At 41.9% G+C, this 21,124-nt stretch overlaps 1 protein-coding gene across 1 annotated transcript; it reads right to left on the bottom strand.

Moving 5' to 3' along the window:
- Positions 1-1,013: 1,013 nt before the first annotated feature.
- abhd3 (abhydrolase domain containing 3, phospholipase) lies at positions 1,014-17,080 on the bottom strand. Its single transcript, XM_080439665.1, has 9 exons — positions 16,905-17,080; positions 14,908-15,071; positions 11,906-12,088; positions 10,585-10,630; positions 7,024-7,136; positions 3,893-4,066; positions 3,519-3,567; positions 3,250-3,415; positions 1,014-3,035 (listed from the first exon to the last, which is right to left on the bottom strand). Exons 1-9 carry the CDS (start codon positions 17,064-17,066, stop codon positions 2,851-2,853), a joined length of 1,242 nt encoding a protein of 413 aa, XP_080295791.1. The 5' UTR covers positions 17,067-17,080; the 3' UTR covers positions 1,014-2,850.
- Between the last annotated feature and the right edge of the window lie 4,044 nt (positions 17,081-21,124).

Genomic DNA, 21,124 nt, shown 5'->3' with positions numbered 1-21,124 from the left:
TAATAGAGGGAATGCAAATTGGTAATTTGACTTTGAGCATTTCATCTCAACACAAACATACATTTGGCCTGTTATATATCAAACGGGGTAGATACATTCTCACACATAGCTACTGTGGCTGTAGATACTAAAACATTAGTTGGGAGATGCAATTCTGCATAACAATAATATCTAGTGTGATAAATGGTAACAGAAAATAAATCTGCTAGCTTACTCTAACAATCCCCAGCCTTCAATACCCATTTAGCTAAAACCAATACCCATCTGTCAGTGGGCTTATTGGGGGGGTAGAGAGGGTGGGGATTATTTATGGTCAACCTCTGGTAGATCAGACCCACTACTGTAGCAAAGTGCATCATATCAGTGTCTGAGCCAATGATGAGCGTGGAACAATCTGATTCCACGAACCCCAAAATGCACCATTGCCAAAGAAAAAGCGGGTGAAATGAATGAGTTTGACAGATGTATCAGTACTCTCTGACACACTAGTAGTCATATGATAAGCTAGCTCCAGTGGCAAGCTGTCAAATGCCAACTTCTAGGGGACAACTCAATGTCACCAAGGGTGAAGACCTCTGGGTGCAGGCTTAACACCTCACGTGACCGGTGAGCTTAAAGCTACACTGTCCGGAAGGATTTTAAATAGGACTGGTGTTGGTTTGTAGCCATATTTGTAAAACCTCATTGAAGAGTGAGAGAGAGAGAGCGCACATGAAAAATATAGAAAGAAAGCAAGAAAGCAAGAAAGAGACAGACAGACAGACAGACAGACAGACAGACAAAGGTTTAGTGTAACTGAGGAGATGCTGTACATAAGACAGGGTGAGACATTGGAGTATGGCAGCATTGGCAGGTCATCATTATTCTAACCTAAATGGTCATTCAAGCAATCCAATATTCTCAGGAAATTCATTACAAGCTGAACCACAGGGCAAAGAGAGAGAAGACAAATGACCCTACACTCTATTTAATAATTTATTAAATACAGCATAATACTGTACACTCATGTTGATAATGTGCATATTACTACTATACTATACAGACAATTATTTTTAAAATGTTATTGCTGCACATGTTAAATAGAATGTTTCTTTCATTATACAGTGTATGTAATGTACAAAATCAAATTCAATGTGCCACGAAAAACAAAACCGCACAACATGTCCTTTGTGCTACAGGTTATGCAGTGATGTTATCGTAAGTTTCAGGATATGGCCTGATTCGCTCAGAGATCTACAAGCGATGCGACTCGTTGTGAGCTTGTAAATCTGCTATGTTCCCACATGACACTGGCACGCAACTAATTTATGTATAAATCAGGCTTAACATTGATGAAACACATGCTACTCAATGGCCACTTGGCAGAACAAACTGACACAATAATTCCACAGGAACAGGAAGTCATGATCCTTCATATGGTGCACGGCTGAAACCCAGGCTGTCGGTAGCCTGTTTCTATTTCAATGCCAACTCATACATAGCAGCCACCTCCTTGAACCTTGTTGGCTGACAAAACAGATGCCAGACAACCCGGTTCCATGATGCTATACGCATCTTGTAACGCAGCATTCGCCATTCAGTTCAATTGACCGTTTTCGTAGCAGCCATATTGACATGAAATAGCAGGTAAACAGTTTCATTCATTCAATTAATAATTAAGGTTCCTTTTCATTTAGTGTAGCAGAGCCTTTTCAATGAGCCAACATGCACAATAGCAGCACCCTGACACCCTGAAAAGTAATTAGTATCACTGGTAACACCTGTGTTTATCCTGCTATTTAATGTTAAAATGGCGGATGTGAAAAAAGACTATTGGTTCATGCCAAGTAAAGTGCAATACGTCAGTCACATCACTGTACCAAGCACATTCAGACTAAAAGAACCAAACAGGTTAAGACTTAGATCTACAACGGGACAAGGACAGCCGTGGAATTTCAGTTGTGGTCTGTTTGGCCTTTGGGGTAAACTTCCCATATATCAAATGAAATCAAGTGTCTTACATGAGGGAATTAGAGGCATGGTACAGTCGTATAAACTAAAATAGTGCCATTTAACATTCCTTGTCATTAGTGATTCGTTTTCCATAATATATATTTGTAGAACTATTTGGTGTAAAGGTAGAATGTGTTAATAAAAAGTGCATGCAGGAAACTTCAAGAAAACATGTTAACTGGGACATACCGGTAATACTGCTTGGAAAAATTGTTAACAGAAAAATGACCAACAAAATAATAACTCCACAGGATAGGACTAGGGGTAAATAAAAGAAAATCCCTGAGGACTACATTCCTACTGATATGAGTTGTAAAAAGATGCTTCATACAAAGTAGATTCTGGAGTGTTAACTCTGAAAGTTTAAAATAAATGGACCCTCGTCCGTCCATTTATAAACATTCAGAGTTAAATTAACACAATGTACTTTACATTACTCGTGTTATGCAGTAGTTTTGTTCATTGCACATGGTGATGATATACCACAATTGTCTTCATTATACGCAACTAAACAGGATGACCACATAGTCAGCTCTTTAACATTGTGACAAGTGTCCATGCTTGCTTTTCAATAAGTATAATATTGATTGCAAGGCTACATACAGTTGTTGAGCATATATGGAGGTATAAGTGCATGTTAAAATGCAGCATAAACAAATATTCAACAAGATGTACGAATGTATGAATGAGAAACATTTTTTTTGCTTGTGGCTGGAGGAAGGAAAAACAAGGCAAACAAACTAAAAAAGGAAGGAATGATGGAAGGAAAAAAATATGGAATAAACCGAGGAAGGAAAAACAAAAGGGACCGCGGAAGAATTGAAGGAACAAACCAAAACATTGGAGGAATTGGTTTTCCTAGCAAGATAGGTCTGTGAGCCCTCCGCCTTCCTCTATGACAGCCTTGGCAAACTGCTTGAAGACCCGGTCCATGTAAGTGTTCTTTCGAGGCCACAGGCCCTCCAGGAAACCAATATGGCCGCCATGACAGGTGATAAGGAGTGCCAGGTTAGGATTCTGCTTCACAGCCTCCACTGGAATGGCTGTAAAAAACAAAAAACAAAGCAAAACTAAACAAAAGATACTGTTTTCTTTTCTCCTGCTAGGTTCTAAGACCGGCTGACTGATGTCAGTCGGGCATTCAGCCAGTCGGTCAGCCTGTCAGTCCAAATGTTCAGCCAGCACTTTCATAAAATGTGTTTCTCCTCCTGTGGAAACTACTACACCCATCCAGTAGCGTTGGGGGCTGAAACGTACCATGATTCGGTGAGAAGACATCGTCAGCAGCATTCAGACACAGCATTGGCACCTGCACAGATTTCAGCTTGTGGATGGGGCTGGCATCTCGATAGTAATCGTCATTGGTAGGATATCCAAACATTATAGAGGTGAACCTCTCATCGAACTCTCGGATAGTCCTTGCCTGCAGGAACAGTTCGATATATATAAAAATTATAGGACATGACAGGTACATAATTTTACTGGATTAGCGTCTATGTATTATTTAAGTTGAAAGTAAAGTCTACCTTCATAACATGATCTATGTCGTAACACTTTTCAAGCACTGGTCTGTGTCTGGAGAGGAGAGCAAAAACAGATGAACTCGTTTGAATATCAAGGTCAAGGTGTACTTTATTATCACAAATAGGGAAATTAATCAAAAACATGATAAAAGACAAATAATTACTTTGGTTTTGTTTTTAAAACACACACGTTTTTGTTTCAGTACAACAATGTGACTTACTGACTGACATAAGATAATTTGTGCAGCCCTAGACGGCAATATGTTATTATGCAAACCCCTGACCTCCCAGCCACAGCTGTCTAGGCTGGGATGGGTATAGGGTCCTGGTGGCTCTAGAAACTAATCTGGGTTAATCTCACACTGGGCCATGCAGACCTGTCCACAGAGGCTTGTAGGCAGCTGGTGAGGTAGGAGTTGAAGAGGAAGCGGTCCAGGGGTTTCTCCAGTGACGCGGTGCATTCAAACACATCCCAGCCCGCAGAGAAGACCACCACGCCCTTCAGGCAGGTTTCACGACCTTTGCGGCCCAGGTAATTGGCCAGCATCATCCTGGACATTGAGGTTTAGAGGATGGGATAACAGGATTGTAAAGGGAAAGCGATAGGGAAATGCTCCATAATTGACCAATTCTTTCCTTCATTGCATTAGCGCAGTGCAGTAAAAAAAAATGTTTTGGCATGGCATGCTGAGAAGCTGAGCTGTATCATCTGCATTAAAACTGAGTTATGCCCCAAACAAATGTAAAAAAACAACTAAAACTCCCCTGCAGTGTGACGGTATAATACCCTTTGATTTAAATCCCCAGTCTGCACAGCAAAGTCCTCAGTGTTACTTTAACTCAGAGTGTAAGAATTAATTTGGGTCTCGTGTTACAATTTAGTGAGTAGTATTTTCGTGGCTAAATTATTCCATTTTAAGTGACTTTTCCACAGCATGGTACCGGCTAAACTTGACTCTACTAACTGCCTATTTTTGGATTTTCCATTGGGCAAAATGTAAATTTTTTCATTACATACTTTTTTGGTATTAGCTCTGTTCTTTCAAGTAAGCTGAGGCATGACCAAAAGCTCATGGGTAAACACTGCAGACTACTGATTGGTCAGTGAGAATCATTACTAGCATCAATGCGTCATGACCAGGCGCCAAGTAATCTCCGCTGAAGCCCACTTCGGGGAAAAAACAAAGCCAAAAACGTTCAGATCACATATATGATTCACACTGCTAATAACTGCTAATACACACTGCTAATAAAGTATTCAATCAATCAATCATAGGGTCCCACTGGGCATGTATTGTTTTAGCAGGTCAGTGAAGGGTCCTGGACATATGCTTCAAAGTGAGGCTCTACTCGCAGCACTGGTGGACCAAAGTACTCTACCCCAGTACTTGAGTCAAAGTATATACTCCTGGTGAAACATTACTCAACTACAAATGAAAGTTGCTCAGTCAAATTTGTTTCCAGTTAAAGTATTGAAGTTGCTAGATCAAGGAAACTATCTATTTTATGAATGATCTTGGTCATATTTGTCATCTTTGGCCTAACTCAGTCATGTTAAATGTGCTTTTCAATCCTTCAAGTTGAACCCTATTCTCTCTCTCTATGCGAGGTCAAATTGGCTGCTCCATTCTGCTGATAAACTGGCAACAGGTCTTTTGTTTGTGAATTTGGCTCGACGCCGAGATCACCGCAATTGTCGGGATTTATCAATCTATCGTGACTTTGGTTTGACTTGGTACGGCCCGCTCAGATCTCACGTCTGGTCTGAAGACGTGTAAATCCTACACCTGTTTGTTCCATCGTAGACCTACTCTGCAGCATTGGGGGAATGAATTCAGCTCATTTGAATTTAGGTGGAGCCATGATTTTAGGTCAGTTTATGTCGAATTTAGAACTTTCAGGGCTGTTGGTGGAGCATTGTACTGTGTTGTGGCTGCATAGTAGATTGCATTCTTACCCTTGAGTGACTTGAACTTGGCGGGGACAAGTAGTTTGCCATTGTACTTGGGAACTGCAACTGCTCCTTTGACTATTAGTTAGGATCTTGAAACATTGGGGGCTTACCCCAGCTCAGAAATCTTTAGAATTTCACTCGACAATTGCAACATTTTCAATGGATACAGATACGGGAAGTAAAGCTGAGTGTCTTGCTTTTCTATTGTCTGTCTTTGACGTACTTCTATGGGCTGGGGTGGCGCCGTTCAGCAGGGGGTGTTGAACAGGAGGAGTAGGAGGGAGATTCTACATACTCCCGGTGGGGGTTCCTCACTGGCTGTTGAGCCAGTAGGGTACAACAGCATAGTTAGGGAAGTTAGGGAAATGTCTGACCAATCTGCAAAATAAATGCTCACCAATAGCTTTCTACACAAATGTGTTCATAGAGGTGTCTACTAGCACCTCTCAATTTGTTCCAACTGAACTCCCATGGGAAACTTCATTGGAGCCAATCAAAGTTGGGGTACTCGGTGGGTCTGGACAAAAAAGGAAAAAAATACGGGGGGAAAAGGCCAATATGAACTTGTGGGATGTCTAATTATGGGTGTTTGGAGGTCCCGAGGTGATTTAACGATATGATTTAATAAGTGGCCGTTTATAAAAAAGAACAAGCGATTAAGTGTGAGAAAGTTGACATTTCAAGATCATTTTATGGACATGAGATTTTAGGCTAGCTAGAAACAGATCTGCTAATTAACTCATCCCATAAGATAATTCCTTTCCTTTAAATCCTTACGGTCTTGTTTCCAATGAGGGCCTGTGAGGCGTGAGCAAGTAGGGGTTAAGAGTCTTGCTCAGGGACAAATTTCATTTCATCGACACATTTGCTAGCCTGGCCTGGAATCGTACCTGGGGCAACCAGGGCCTCTGGCTCTCTAGGCGGGCTCACTAACCACTCAGCTATGGCCTCCCCTAATATATGCTAACGAATGATTGCGAGAGAGAGAGAGAGAAAGAAATATATTAGATAACCGTTCGCTTATCCTCTGTTCTTTCGATTGATTAAAGTAAGTCCTCTTGCGCGAGTATTAAGTTATATACCGTTAGAAAATAAACAAATTAAAACGGTGGCTTATCAGGCAATACCAGAACTTTTCCTGCCAAGGAGGGCATGTGAAAACGGTCTCTCCAGCCAGTTATGCTCATTTCTTTGCTGGAAAACTTCTGGCACAGTAGTGAAAACGTGGCTTAGCAGTGGCAGAGACAGAAATGTGTGGGGAGGACTTATTGGCATAATGACTAAATTGGTAAAAAAAAATTGGCTACTCTAAATTTCCAGAGCATTAGTGTTAGCATTAGCTTCAACTTTAGCATTGTTTAGTAGGCTCATGAGCATAGGGCTAGAAGTCGCAATGATGACCAGCTACATTGAGGGGAATCCTACAGTGGAAAACAAAGTAGAGTTGAGCTGGTACCATGCAGTAAAAGCCGTATCAGACTGCTTCACTTCAGTAAAGAAGTGACGCAGTAACATTGACAACCTTAGTCAGCTTGTAATGAAGGCCTCTCTTACCCGCCCATGGAGACTCCAGCAGCCATAATTGGAGACATTTCATAGTTCCGCTGGATGTGTTCAATGACCGCCTCCAGGTCCTCAGTGTTGGCAGCACAGTAGGTTCTGGGAGTCTGGGTTGAATAGAAACACAATGCACTCATTCTTTCTTTCTCTTTTAAATATAATATCTTCGCTGTCGGGTGGAAACCTCACATGTCCAAAAAACGTTACTTTTCAGGAAATGGAACGAATTCAACGAAACTTTTCAGAAATACTGAAAATAGCCGATCTACTGTGAGCTTGTAGATCGGATATTTTCACTACTTTTGCTTGACACTCTTGTATGACGCAGTAGGGCGTTAAGTGACGTAAAAACATAAAAAGTTCAAATATGGCCTGGGCGGTAGTGTGACGGTCCAGGCACCCTAGGCTGAGATGCCAGCCTGACAGCGTGTCGCGGGTTCGACTCCCGTTCCCTTTGCTGCGTGTCACCCCCCATTTCCTGTCAGCCTACTTTCCCTAAATGAAATATGGAGTTACAAGGTTTCTGCCCGACAGCGACAATATGATTCATGTCCAACATGGATATAGGGTGCAAACATGACCGATATGTTACCTGTGCAGCAAAACACACAGACACTAAGGAAATCTTGAACCAAAATAGCTTAAAGGTTTCATCACGTTCAGTTTTACCACACATTAAAAGTCTTTGTCATGGTCCTTCAAACGTGTATAGAAAGTTTTAACAAAAAAAATCCACTCCATTGATCCATGGCAGGTGTTTTTCTCTCACATTTCTAAAGCCTTTTCAACTGCAATGAAAAAAGAAATCTTTGCCTGCGGGTGTCGCTGGTGAGGGATTTTGCCTGTCAATCATCGCCTCTGCTCCCCCCCCCCCCCCCCCCAAAGGAAAGGATAGGGGAGGGGAGGGGCGGGGAGGGGAGGAGAGTGGGCGGGATTAATCGGCTGTGACCTCACTGCCGAAGGGCCAAGCTCAGATTACTTTTCAGCCTAATTATTCAGATGACCCCAGACCACAGAAAATCCACTGAATGTTCAAAGTTCAGATTTTTTGGGTGTAATTAATTAAATAATAAAGCCCCCCAAAAAACATAAAAAATTAAAAAAAGTGAAAATGAATGTCATAGAACCTTTAATGATCCTTTTTTTCCATGAACCATGTACTACATTTAAGAGGCAGATAGGTAATGCATGGAATATAGGATCTACCAGGTTACCAAAGTTTGAGCAAAGTAAATTAATACGTTTGGGATATAGAAATATGGTAACATAATGACAATACCACCAATATACAACCGGTCACATGTTTTTTACGACAAACCTCACAAACTGTTTATTGTACTCTCCTCTCACCCAACACAACCAGAACAAGGCCAGAAGAACGAGCTTGGATAATAGACATACAGTACATGTGTAAGGATATAATTGTGTTTTATATGTATTACTGTATTTTTTTAACCCAATAAATCCAGTCAAGAATGTTGCCTTGCTACCAGGTCCGCTAAATTAGTTCGACTTTAGACTTTTAGACCTAAATAATGACATCATAAAAATGTAACACTGCACTAACACTGCACCATGCCCATTGGGAAAGGGCATAATCTTTCTGAGCCTGAAACAGTTTGCCAGGCAATAGCCTTTACTTAACGGACACAACAAATCACCTCTTACTTGGAGGAGTCCATTTAACAAGGCCAATTCTTGGGTTGCAGTTGTCTCTCCTCAGCTATGGCCCTTCATTGAAATTCAAGCAGAATGTGCAGGGAAAGTAAATGCCTGCTTTCTGCACTCAGCAGGCTGTGTTCCTCTCATAGGCCAACACAGGTAGAGGACTTTGCAGTAACATAACAGAGCCCACTGAAGTAAACAAACTCTGGTACACAGCTTGCTGAGATTTAGAGGAAATACTTGTGACATATTCAGCCTTGCTGGTCCTGTAAACATAAAGGGAACCAGCAGTTTTGCCTGATCTCATAGCTACATGTGCTTTTAAAAAAAGTACTGTAACTGCTATTCAAGCAGAGGTCTAGAATTAGGGCAGTAGCATTTGTACTGTTCTTTGGACAGAGGGCATCTCTCACATAGTGGGCCACTCTGAAGCACTGGCCTATTTAAACAATGAAGACTATTCACAATTGGTGGCCACGGAGAACACACTGACAACAACGTATGAATGCTAAATCATTTTCATGAAATGTTGCACAAATACCCAGTTCATATTAAGAAGAAATATTGCTTCTTCTTTTTTTTTTACCATCAGTTCTTCAGATAGTGCCACATTTTTGTTTTAGTTCAGTTGAGGTCACCAAATCTCAAAAGAAACTTTCAAATTTGTTATTTAGCATTTCTCACAGATTTCAGAGCCTGTCTCTTTCAGATAAATGTGCAGCAGATAGCCAGCGTGGGAAAACAACAATGGCAACTACAGTACAAGGCATAGACCAGCCATTGATGCAATGACATTTTTATCAAAAGGAAACATTGTCAGCAAACCTTGGCTACAAGACACTACCATGTCTTGTAGACGAAGGGAGATGGTTGGGTGACACTGATAGTATGATAAGAAAGACACTGGCTATTCTGCAGACTTGAAAGAATGTGCCCCTGTCCAGAAGCATTCTGTAGGTGTCAATACAGAGTAGACATACATTGCACAGGAGCTTAGGCCCATTTTTTGTTGACTAAATATAACTGAGAGTAGGAGGACAGATGAAACCTGGTGTCTGAACTGCACGTGCCGTGGCAAGGTCATGTGTCTTTGGGTCGACAATAAAATACACTATCTGTCCACCTGCAACTTAATCCCTGCTATGGGTCAACATGGACTGTCTGTACAGTCCACATGGCACGTGTACAATAGACATGCTCTGAGCTAGCTGACTGCTGAAGCAGTAGAAAGGGCATTTCTATAATTCTCAATGTCATAATCCTATTTTCCTTTTTAAAGGTTTCATGACGTTCAGTTTTACCACACATTAAAAGTATTTGTCATGGTCCTTCAAACGTGTATAGAAAGTTTTAACAAAAAATTCCACTCCATTGATCCATGGCAGGTGTTTTTCTCTCACATTTCTAAAGCCTTTTCAACTGCAATGAAAAAATAAATCTTTGCCTGCGGGTGTCGCTGGTGAGGGATTTTGCCTGTTAATCATCGCCTCTGCTCCACCCCCCCCCCCCCCCAAAAGGAAAGGATAGGGGAGGGGAGGGGCGAGGAGGAGAGTGGGCGGGATTAATCGGCTGTGACCTCACTGCCGAAGGGCCAAGTTCAGATTACTTTTCAGCCTAATTATTCAGAAAACCCCAGACCACAGAAAATCCACTGAATGTTCAAAGTTCAGATTTTGTGGGTGTAATTGAGGTCATAAAACCCCCCAAAAAACATAAAAAATTAAAAAAGTGAAAATGAATGACATAGAACCTTTAACTACACACACATCTCTGGTGTTCTGGTTGGGTATACAATGTATTTCAAGCTAAAATAAAATAAAAATAATTGAGCAACTGATTTATTTTTGTTTTTGGTGTAAAACATTGTGTATGTACATGTATGAGTCTTACCAACAGCGTTTCACCAGACACCCCTCTGTTGTTGAATACCACACATCTGAAACAGTCAAAAGAAATGTGCTCATAAATTCATTTATGACATACATTTGAATGACAGTACAGCCATCTTTGTGAGTCCTTTGAATTTGATTCTACAAGATTCTGCTTTTAATCACTTACGCCTGATTCATACTGCTTCATACGACTGTGTTGTGTGCCTACAATGATATGCCACAAATAGAAACGCCAGGTTGAAATAATTATATAATAATCAGAATCAGAATAAAATAGTCCCTTTTATAGTTGTTGTTAGTGGTAAAAATCACCTGTACACTGCAACAGTGAATTATTTTAAACAAAGTGACTGTGCATGACTGTAGTCTACAAGTTAGCCTACTGACTGCCAAGTGCACATTCAACACCTTGGCCCAAATTTATTTTTTTCCCTAAATGTGTTTGAAGAAGGCGAACTAGGAATACAATGAGATATATAACGAGACACAGCTGTATAAAATCATGTTGTTTATAGCTACTGGAGAGTAAAGTCCCCCCCCCACACACACACACAGCTCACTAGTCATCTATTATCTGCAGGAGTCAGACCTGCTGTTTCTATATCACTGTAAGTCAGCAGCAGGGTGCAGTCAAACAGGGGGGGCTGGTTGATAAGGAGTGCTTACGTACTACTCACTGCAGCACAGAGCACCAGGCTGGACTGGACTAAGCTGCGAAGCTTGTACCAGGATAAACTGTGATTCATTAAGCTACACAGACAGCGGTGGATGGGCAAAAGATGCTGAGTTTGCCTGCTGTCTTCCCATTCCTTCCACATTCAGTTTGAAAGAATGAGTGCAGGGAGCACAGAAGGGGTGTTTGTTTAGGGAGAGAATGGTGGAGAGGGGGTGGGGTAGAAATCGGTCTCCCTCTGCATCAATGCGCTTGCAATGTTCGGCGATTTACCAAGACAGCGCTGGACACTAGGGTGGCACTGGCACACTTCTCGATGCACCTGCTCACCTGATGTAACTCTACACATTAAATTCCCAGTGTTGATTTAACTCAGACGGGTATACAAATGAAGCCAAATAAGGGTCCATTTGGCTCCATTTGTTTTCATTTGAACCATTTAGTTCCATTTATACACTCTTCAGAGTTAAATGATCAGTAAGGATTTTACTATGTGTATTCTGTATAATCTGTAAAATCAACTTGAATGAAGACATAATTGTATACATGAATGACTCGTATCAATGGCACGCACAGTGTGACAAACGTATGAATCAGGGCTCTGTGGGCACGATGCCCAGTCTCTCTGGCCAAGAGGACCACCCACCTATAGCCCAGATCCCGGCTCTGTTGGACCATGTGCAGTATGTAGGACTCTCTGCTGGTTCCGGTGAGGCCTGGGAGCAGAAGAACTGTGGGTCTGATGGCAGGGTCAGGGTGAGAGGGACTGTCATCGTTGTCAAACCAATCCAAAGAGATCTGCCCTCCATCTGCTGCCTTAATGAGCTCACTGCAGAGACAAGCGGGACATCGAACTCAGCAACAAGGATCTGACCAATCCTTGGTTTCTATTCCCTGTGCGTGCTTGCTTGCGTGCGTGCGTGCGTGCGTGTGTCTCACTTCTCTCCCTGTCTTTAATACACACATGACTCTTGTTTTTAAAGCATGCTATTATTATTATTATTATTATGCACTAAAGCAAATTACGTAGATATCACAATACTGCAAAGAGATACAAATGCAATACATTGTTGTACATACATTGATGTAGCTTTAATTACAACAGCAGGCGTGCATGTCATTGTCACAGTGTATAAAATGAATGGTGTCTCTTGCAGCTGTTCTCAGATGGCTAAACCTACAGTACATGAACATCCGGCAGAGTACAAGCAGAGTGACAAGCTTCTCGGCATAATTGCGTTACCTTGTTTCTTATTCCCAGGTAAAATGATTTACTCCGACACATCAATCAACAACAGTGTCAAAGGGAATTTGATATGGCGCTAGTGGAGTCCCACACAATAAAACCTCTGAGTGCTGATTTAACGCAAAGAGTGCACAAATGTAACTTTCATTTGGTTCTATTTGTACACTCTCAGGGTTAAATGGACACTCTGGGTTTTACAGTCCACCTGCACACAGCTCATTGTGACAACCGTTTTATTTCCCCGGTGATCGTCCTGTCAGAGACTGCTATTCAAGAAGCATCTAGTCAAGAGAAAGGAGGGCTGGGGGGGACCTTGCACCAATGTACTGTATCACTGTAAACTCCTGTTAATTTAACTCAGAGTGTGTACACATGAAACCATATGGACCTGTAATGGTCCATTTGGTTACATTTTTACACTCAAGGAGGATAAATAAACACTGAGGAATACTATGTTAGGGCAAATGAATTGCCGGGGCTAAAAATGTAGGCTGGCAGATGAGGTCATTGATTAGTCCCCGTGCAATCCATCTTAAACGCACGCACGCACGCACGCACGCACAAACACAGAGCAGTAGAGTAAACCTGGCCAGGCCACGCTGGAGACATCAGCATGAAATTACAGAACCACCATAAAATATGCACCTTAAGGCCAGACTTGAAAGTTAAGGAGGCCCAATCCACAGTGAGCAACCCACAAAGCGTGAGGAGATGATCTTTTATAAATGTAGGTACTTTATAGGTTCACTGATCCTCTACTAGGAGTGGAATTTCTCCCAGATAGGCTTGGATAAATCCGACAGCTTTCAGGGTCTCTGTCATTGGGCAAACCTTGGGGTAACTTGATTATGGGTGGATGTCTTATGGATGGAGGGAAAATGTGATAATGTCAGTAAACGTCATCGCTGTTACTGGGTTTGATTATAGATGGGTGGCTGCAGGACTTGACATGGCCCCTCTGCATTGTGGGAAAGTGTTTCCCCTTGATTGAGTAAAGGCCAGGGCATACAGTCAAAATGAAAGGTAATGTGAATGTCCTTGCTGGAAACAATGCGAATGATAGGACAAACAATCTGGGGCAAATATCCATCACAGAATTATGTGTTGTTGGTAATTGAATGTAAAGAACGGACATCCATGAAAGACAAAAAACAAACAAGCAAAAATGCAGTTATTCCTACATTTAACTCACCTACCAATTCCTAAATAATATGCTACAGATAAACCTAAACATTTTGGGGGGAAAACAGACCACCACACTGCACTCATCACAACAAATGGTTTGGAACAGATAACTATGGACTATGGATCCTCAGGCCAGGACTTTGCCTGTGGATTTGTAAACATTTGGGACATCTCTCTAACCACTAAGGTCACAAACCACTAAGTTGCAAATAATTAAATCTATGCGCCTGCGAGTGCTCCTGTTCAAATAGGTTCTTGCGCGGCGTGCAAGGCCGTCCCATGAGCAATGCAACCCTGCTTCCTAATAAGTAGTAAATAGTAAAATCAACAGGATGTTAACAATTTTATCTAAAAAACAAACAGTACTGGGTTTTGAGATGTTCTGAATCTATATTGTCTGAATCAGCTTTGTTTGTGGTCGTTTATGTGCTAAAAGAGTGACTTTGAGAGCTGTTTAACCGTACAATGTAAGTTAATGAGGAGTGTATTTTGAATTATCAATTTCTAATCAATGGAGCAATTATTTTTGATTTCTTGTCCACCTTTGGAGTTACATCATGGCAAGGTTTAAACCCACATAATCCCGATGAGGATGATGTATACACCCCTCCCTACCACAGTTTTAAATCATTCCAATGCCGGGGGTATGAAAAGCATTGGCCAATGCCATTGATCCTCGAAAGAATGTACAGTATCTGAGCAGCTACTGTACAGTGGTCTCAGCCAGCATGACGGTGCAAAAGGTCCCATTCACCTTTGAGCTTTTGAGTCTTAGTCACGAGCAAGAGTGGGATTTGTTTCCTAGTGTGAAACTTGTATTGAAGGAATCAAGGATCAGGTAATCGCAGACCCAAAGTGACCATGCCAATTTCTTATGCTTTTAATAAACCTGCCCCTCAGCAGGCCTGGAATAGATGGCTGAAATAATTCTGGTATTAAATTACGCTACAGCAAATGTTCCAGCTTTAACATATCCCACACACGTTAGGCTTATCTCTTAACAGACATGCACTCCACCAGTTCGCCCATTGATCCCGGGACAAGCAAAGGCTTTCATTTTTCGATGAATTGAGTACAAAGGACCCCAATGGAAACAAGCCATAGGCGTTCTTGAGTTCTTATCTTTTTTTTGGCAAACCGCTAATAAAGTATTCAATCAATCAATTTTAAGAAACAAAGCAATTTCTCATTTTCTGTGCTCTTGGGGGAGTACTTACTTTCTGTAGCTGACCCCAGGTTTGGCTGTAACAAAGGGTCTCAGCAGGGTCTGGATGCGGCTCTCCCAGCACCAAAAGGTGGGGTAGTAGGTTTCTGACACCACTGGACATTGTTCCCTCAGAAACTGGTAGAACTTCTTACCTCCTGAGATGAGTTGTGGTTTCTACAAAAAAAAAGAATATGTTGGTTTTAGTCCAAAATTAACATGAAAAATTCTTACACCATGATTGTCACATCTGCAATGTTTTTAGAGTTTGAGTTTTTGCCGATGTTTCGGTCTCCCAACCTTTATCAAGACAATGACAATGTTTCAGAAACACCATCACAAGTGACAAATAAACTGACAAATCATGTGTTTGAAGTCAAAGGAGAGTCATTGTTGTTTTTTGTACTCCTGTATTAAATTACTGGTAATTTTTCAATGTCAGTGATTAAAATAGCCACTTATTTTATATATATATATATATATATATATATATATATATATATATATATAATACACACACACACACACACACACACACACACACACACACACACACACACACACACACACACACACACACACGTATACATACAGTACAGTATATTTCTGAGATTTTGTGAGAATTTCATTGAAACTGTTTATTGTAAGAAAGGAGGGTCCTGCTGGGACTGACCTCTCACCCACTGTCTGCACTGTGTAACTGGCAGGAGGTCAGCACAACGCATCTGGAAGAAGCTGCATGATTGGCTTTTCTACTTTAGCAAATTTAACACATTAGCTTTACATTAACATTGTGTGTGTTTAAGATTAATACAAATAAAATACTGTATGTATAGGGATATGGAGTGACCTAGTAAATGTATTGCATAAAGCCCATTACTTTGGCCTAAAGCCATTCTGTAGCAGACTAGCCATCTTAATCTGTGATCCTGGATTCTATTCTATCATTTTAGATATTACATGACATTTGATTCTTTATTTGGACTATTATTTATTTTTCATAAACTTCTGCAGCATTACCTTTCAGCAATAGGCTACATTTCATGTGTAGCTTGGTTTGTGATAACTAATCATATTGTTATGTAATATGTTAAGACTTTGTTAAGACTTTCCAGTGAACAATAAACTTATTGTGACCCAACACTGATGACAGCATAAGAATTTCAATTGCCATTAGTTTCTTAGCCGGGGTCTATTGAGTCATCAAAATGTTACAATAGCTTAAGACATTGACTTGTGTAATTACTAATACATAATAACATGCCACTCATTTTGGCCTACATCCCACTTCAAGGGGATGGCTAATAGAAGACCCAGGGTCTTCAACACTGGGGGCCATACTAGTTACTACAGGGGGGCAACCAAATCTTTGTGTGATATGGATTCTTTTTTAAACCACTTCAACCCTAGAATCCCTATTCTGAGGGGTAGACCTCGAAAATAGCAGATCTACAAGCTCACAACGCCTCACGCTGCGATCGGCTATTTTCGGCAAAGAGGTTTAGTGTAGAGGGAAAAAAAGAGCAGATCAAGTGCAGAGCCAACGGTCAAGTTTACAAAGTATTGAGGGTTTCAGTGGTTAAATGTCTGAAATAAACAAAAAACGTTAATGCACACAACACTGGTAGTCCATGAAGCTATATCTATGGACATGTTTAATCTGCAACACAATTGAACGCTATGTAGTGGGGGGGCCCGGGGGGGTCCTTGCTTCGTCTTTCTCTCAGCTATAGGGGTCCTTGGCCTGAAAAACGTTGAAGACCCCGTTAGACTTTCACTGCCTCCCATCACATCACATCACATCACACATGTGCGGGCGTATAGGCGTCAGGGATACAGAGCAACCTAATCTATGTATCCATCCATCATGCAGCGGTCGTTTCTGGGTGCAATGGATGGCATTGAGCCTACAGCAGTGCTCCTCTAAGGAAAACATAAACGCTGACTAAACCGTGGGCCGTGATATCATATGAAATGGTTCATCAAAGCAGCCGGTCAATAGATCCCTACCTTTGCTACCGATATCAAGTAGTAGCAGGTATATGCTGCGCTGAAACCCAGCACCAGGGACAGACCCACTCCAGATCCGAATAGTCCGACTTTCACTTGATTTTCGAGATACAGCGAGAGGTCCCTTGTCAAAACGTTGAAATTGAAGTCCAGGGAGATCATCGCAAGGTCGCTCTGTTCCCTCGCACTGCAAGGATAGATAGCGGCCGCTGTGGCTCAAGTGGAATGTCAGCTCTCTCTCCGGATGCCTGCGGTGCTATGGGTGCTGCTATGGGAGCTGCTAGTGTGAAGGAGACGGTCATATGGGTGCTAGTGTGAAGGAGACAGTCAAGGGGAGCTGATCTGGGGGCGATATACACAGTGGCGGATGATGGCGCTCTCTGACCAACTATATGTACATGGGCATTCAAGCAGACCAGAGTCTGGCACCACCTACAGTTCATAAAGCGGTTCTACACTAGGCCTACACAATGCGACAGGCTGTTTTTTTTTGGGGCCCAGAAACACATAATTTGTCCAATGAAGGAGATTAATATCATACTTATACGTGAGGCGTCAAAGTTCCCACCGACGAATGTGAAACAAATCTGCATAATTAACAATGTGTCAAGCGTTACGGCTATCGATTACAAATAAGAAATAATCAATATCAGCCTAGTGTGTAATGCTATGCATATATAGGTGTATTGCTGTATTGTTGTATTGTGCTTTCTGCTTTGGCAATGTAAACGTATGTTTTCTCATGCCAATAAAGCCCTTTGAATTGAATTGAATTGAATTGAATATAGGCCTTTATATGGTGCTCACTGCTCAGTGACACTATTTACTTGTTACAGGTCTAACAAAATAGACCAGTGTGTATTTCTCACCAAGGAGGCCAATATGTGTTTATTATTCACCACAATATACATGCAACATTTAATTTAACATTGAGCCTCATTCACACACAGAAATGATTAGGCCTAGTAGAATCTAGGGGAAAACATCATGGGATCATTCATGAAACGCAGAGTCCCTCCATTTTCTTTCTTTTTCCTTTTACCATTTACATGTGCGTGCATGAGTAGTCATGATTAATGCCACTGCCAGCTTGTAATTGGATCATGCCTGCATGTTGAGTTGCACAGGTACTTATGTGCACAAAGCACAATCTGCACATATTCCAGTAGCCTACTTACACAGGCTACTTGTAAGCACCTGCATCACGGTGTTTGCCGTGACCTTCTCCAATTAAAATTAAACCTTTATAAGCGTAATCATGAGTAGCCTACCATGTGGGAAGCACTGTCTGCAGGCACAGTTAATTAGACACAGACAGCCTGTCTGTGACAGGTGGGGTAGAGCTGTCGGATTAGGATAGCTCTGGTGTCTGGTCCATAGCGTTCTAACGCTATGGACCAGAGCTAGGATTAGGATAAAACACTGATGCAAGACTGCACTGTCGTCTGTCAACAGGTTGAAGAGAGTCTGGAAAGGTGGAGGCAAGTAGCCAACTAGAGAGAAGGGGAATGAAAGTCAGAGTAGAGGTGGCGAAGGTGAAAGAGTTTAAATAGCCTACCTGGGGTCAATTATCCAAAGTAATGGGGAGTGTGGATCAAGAGAGGTAAAAAAAAGAGCATGTATAGGGTGGCATAGATGGAGGAAAGTGTCAGGAGTGATTTGTGACAGAAGCAGTGGCGTAGCCAGAACGCTAGCCGAGGCTGGGCCTAGGGCGCCAGTGGCGTAATGGAGGGGTAGCAGGTGATGCGGTGCGGGGGGGGGGGGGGGGGGGGGGGGGGGCACCAGCAGGGCCTGCGCTGATACAAATATTTTTACAGCAAAAAAAAAGGAAAAAGTTGATTTATATTGGTCAAATAGAACCGAATTAGACCCAAATTAGACCGAATTAGACCCGAATTTGACCAGAAATTCGGGTCTAATTCGGGTTGTAATTCGGGTTGTGCACGCACGTGCGCGCGCGCGTGTGCATGTACGTGAAACTCCCGCGGGGAGGCCCCGCGATTCTGCGTTATGCCACTGTAGGGCGCGCGCGTGCATGTGCGCCCGGACCGAAAATGTGCGGTTATATGGTTTTTGATGCTTTTTTTGCGGGTTTGTGGCGGATTTCGGGTACCCTATATCAGTGTCTATCAACCTTTTTTGTGCCAAGGCACACCTGGCATAGCCAAAAAATCCCAGGGCACACCTAGATATACGGTATATATAATTATATATATATATACGGTATATCTATATACACACACTAGGGGTGTGCCGATTTTCACATTTCACGAAACGATACGATACGATATTGGGCACACAACTTCGATACGATTTCGATACGATACGCACTTTTTTATCATGAAAATATATGGGGGAGAAAAAAAGCAAATGCAAACAAATATTTCTGTTTTTGCATTATTCAGACATGCAAACTTGTAGCTTTTCAGCTTCCACTTGCCGTTTTGAATCCAAATAGGGCAATAGTGTGACACCTGACCCGAAAAAAAACAGCATGTTGTCACCCTTTTCACCTCGGGGCTGTTTGCATGCCTGATTATTATTATTGTTTAAAAAAAAAAAAAAATGTTTTTTTTTAAAACTGGGGTCAATCATCAGTCATCCTTTTTTTTTTTTTAAACCTCCTTCAAACGGCGCGGCACACCTCAGCAGTAGCCCCGGCCCAAAATTGGGACGTTTGCCAGGGTTGATATACACTGCCCTATATGTACACTGTTATCAAAATGGTTGAATATATATATATATAATATATATAATATATATATATTTTTTAAAGTTTTAATTTCTTTCTTTTTTTTTGGGTGGGCAGAAAAACCAAATGGGTGGGCCCAGGCCTACCTATGCCCACCCGTGGCTACGCCCCTGGACAGAAGGGTACCAGCAAGAGTGAGAGGGAATATGTTATAAGACAGTAGTGAGACCAGCCATGCTGTAAAACAGTATCACTAAAAAACAGGAGGTGGAGCTAGAGGTTGCAGAATTGAGGATGAGGAGAGACAAGGGTGGACTGTGGACAAGATCAGAAATACATTAGAGGATCAGCCTACATTAGAGGATCAGCTCAGGTTAGGTTTGGTGATAAAACAAGAGATGCTGAGATGGTTTTGGATGGTTTGGAGGAGGGATGACGCCGGCCTAGACTGCCCCAACGCTCCTGATTTCGTGTATAGAGGGGCGGGTTTATAGAGCCGGCGAGAGATTGCGCCTGATCCCCATTGGTTCACCGATCTGTCCGTCAACCCCCGCCCCGTTAACACAACATTACGAGCGACGCCCACTGCACTCTGGTTGGTTGGGAAATGAAACACTTCCTCATACACCGACTCGCTGGGCCAAGCTTTTATTTTTTAGCAAAACTAAACAATAAAAGCCTGGAGATCGAGGCTAACGCCGGCCGGGTACATTGGGGATCTCATTTTAAATAAGCCGTTGTGCTTTTATGAGCGATCCATTTTAGAGGACCTTGTATGAATTGTACTTCCATGTAGGCCTACTGTTTCCAAGTCTTTTCTAAATAAAGTATTCAATCAATCAATCAATCAATCAAACAAACAAACAAACAAACAAACAATCAAAGAAGGATACTGAAGACGGAGCTGCCAGGCAAGAGGAGAAGAGGAAGGCCAAAGAGGAGGTTTATGGATGTGGCGACCCCGATGGGAATAAACCGAAAGAAGAAGACTCAGATGTACGTGTAGGCTAGGAAATTTCCGCCCGATGGGCAAGCACATCCAACAGTCTTTCAGCGCTAAAGGGCAAGACCACTTTGGTAGAGGTTTGGGTTGTGTAGTTACCTTGCCATGATGTAACTCCAAAGGTGGGCAAGAAATAAAAAATAATTGCTCCATTGATTAGAAATTGATAATTCAAAATATGCTCCTCATTGACTTACATTGTACGGTAAAACTGCTCTCAAAGTCACTCTTTTAGCACAAAAACGAACGCAAACAAAGTTGATTCAGACAATATAGAACATCACCATACCCAGTACTGTTTTTTTTTTAAATAAAAATGTCAACTTCCTGTTGATTTTGCCATTTTTAATAAGTAGAAAACCCGGACTGGATCGGCGGATCCGGATCCAGATCTTCAAATAGTAAAAAAGTAAAAAACTTTTCGCTTAAAAGTACCCTTTTAAGGACAGAGTTAGTGTGTTGGTCAATTGTATAATTATCTCCACCAGGCCGGACTACCGAAGGCCGGAGATTATGTTTTTGCCC

Source organism: Gymnoscopelus braueri (assembly GCF_963280865.1).
Source record: "Gymnoscopelus braueri genome assembly, chromosome: 10".
Classification (NCBI taxonomy): Eukaryota; Metazoa; Chordata; class Actinopteri; order Myctophiformes; family Myctophidae; genus Gymnoscopelus; species Gymnoscopelus braueri.
The sequence above is the reverse complement of the archived record's forward strand: the minus strand, read 5'-3'. Positions and strand labels throughout refer to the sequence as shown.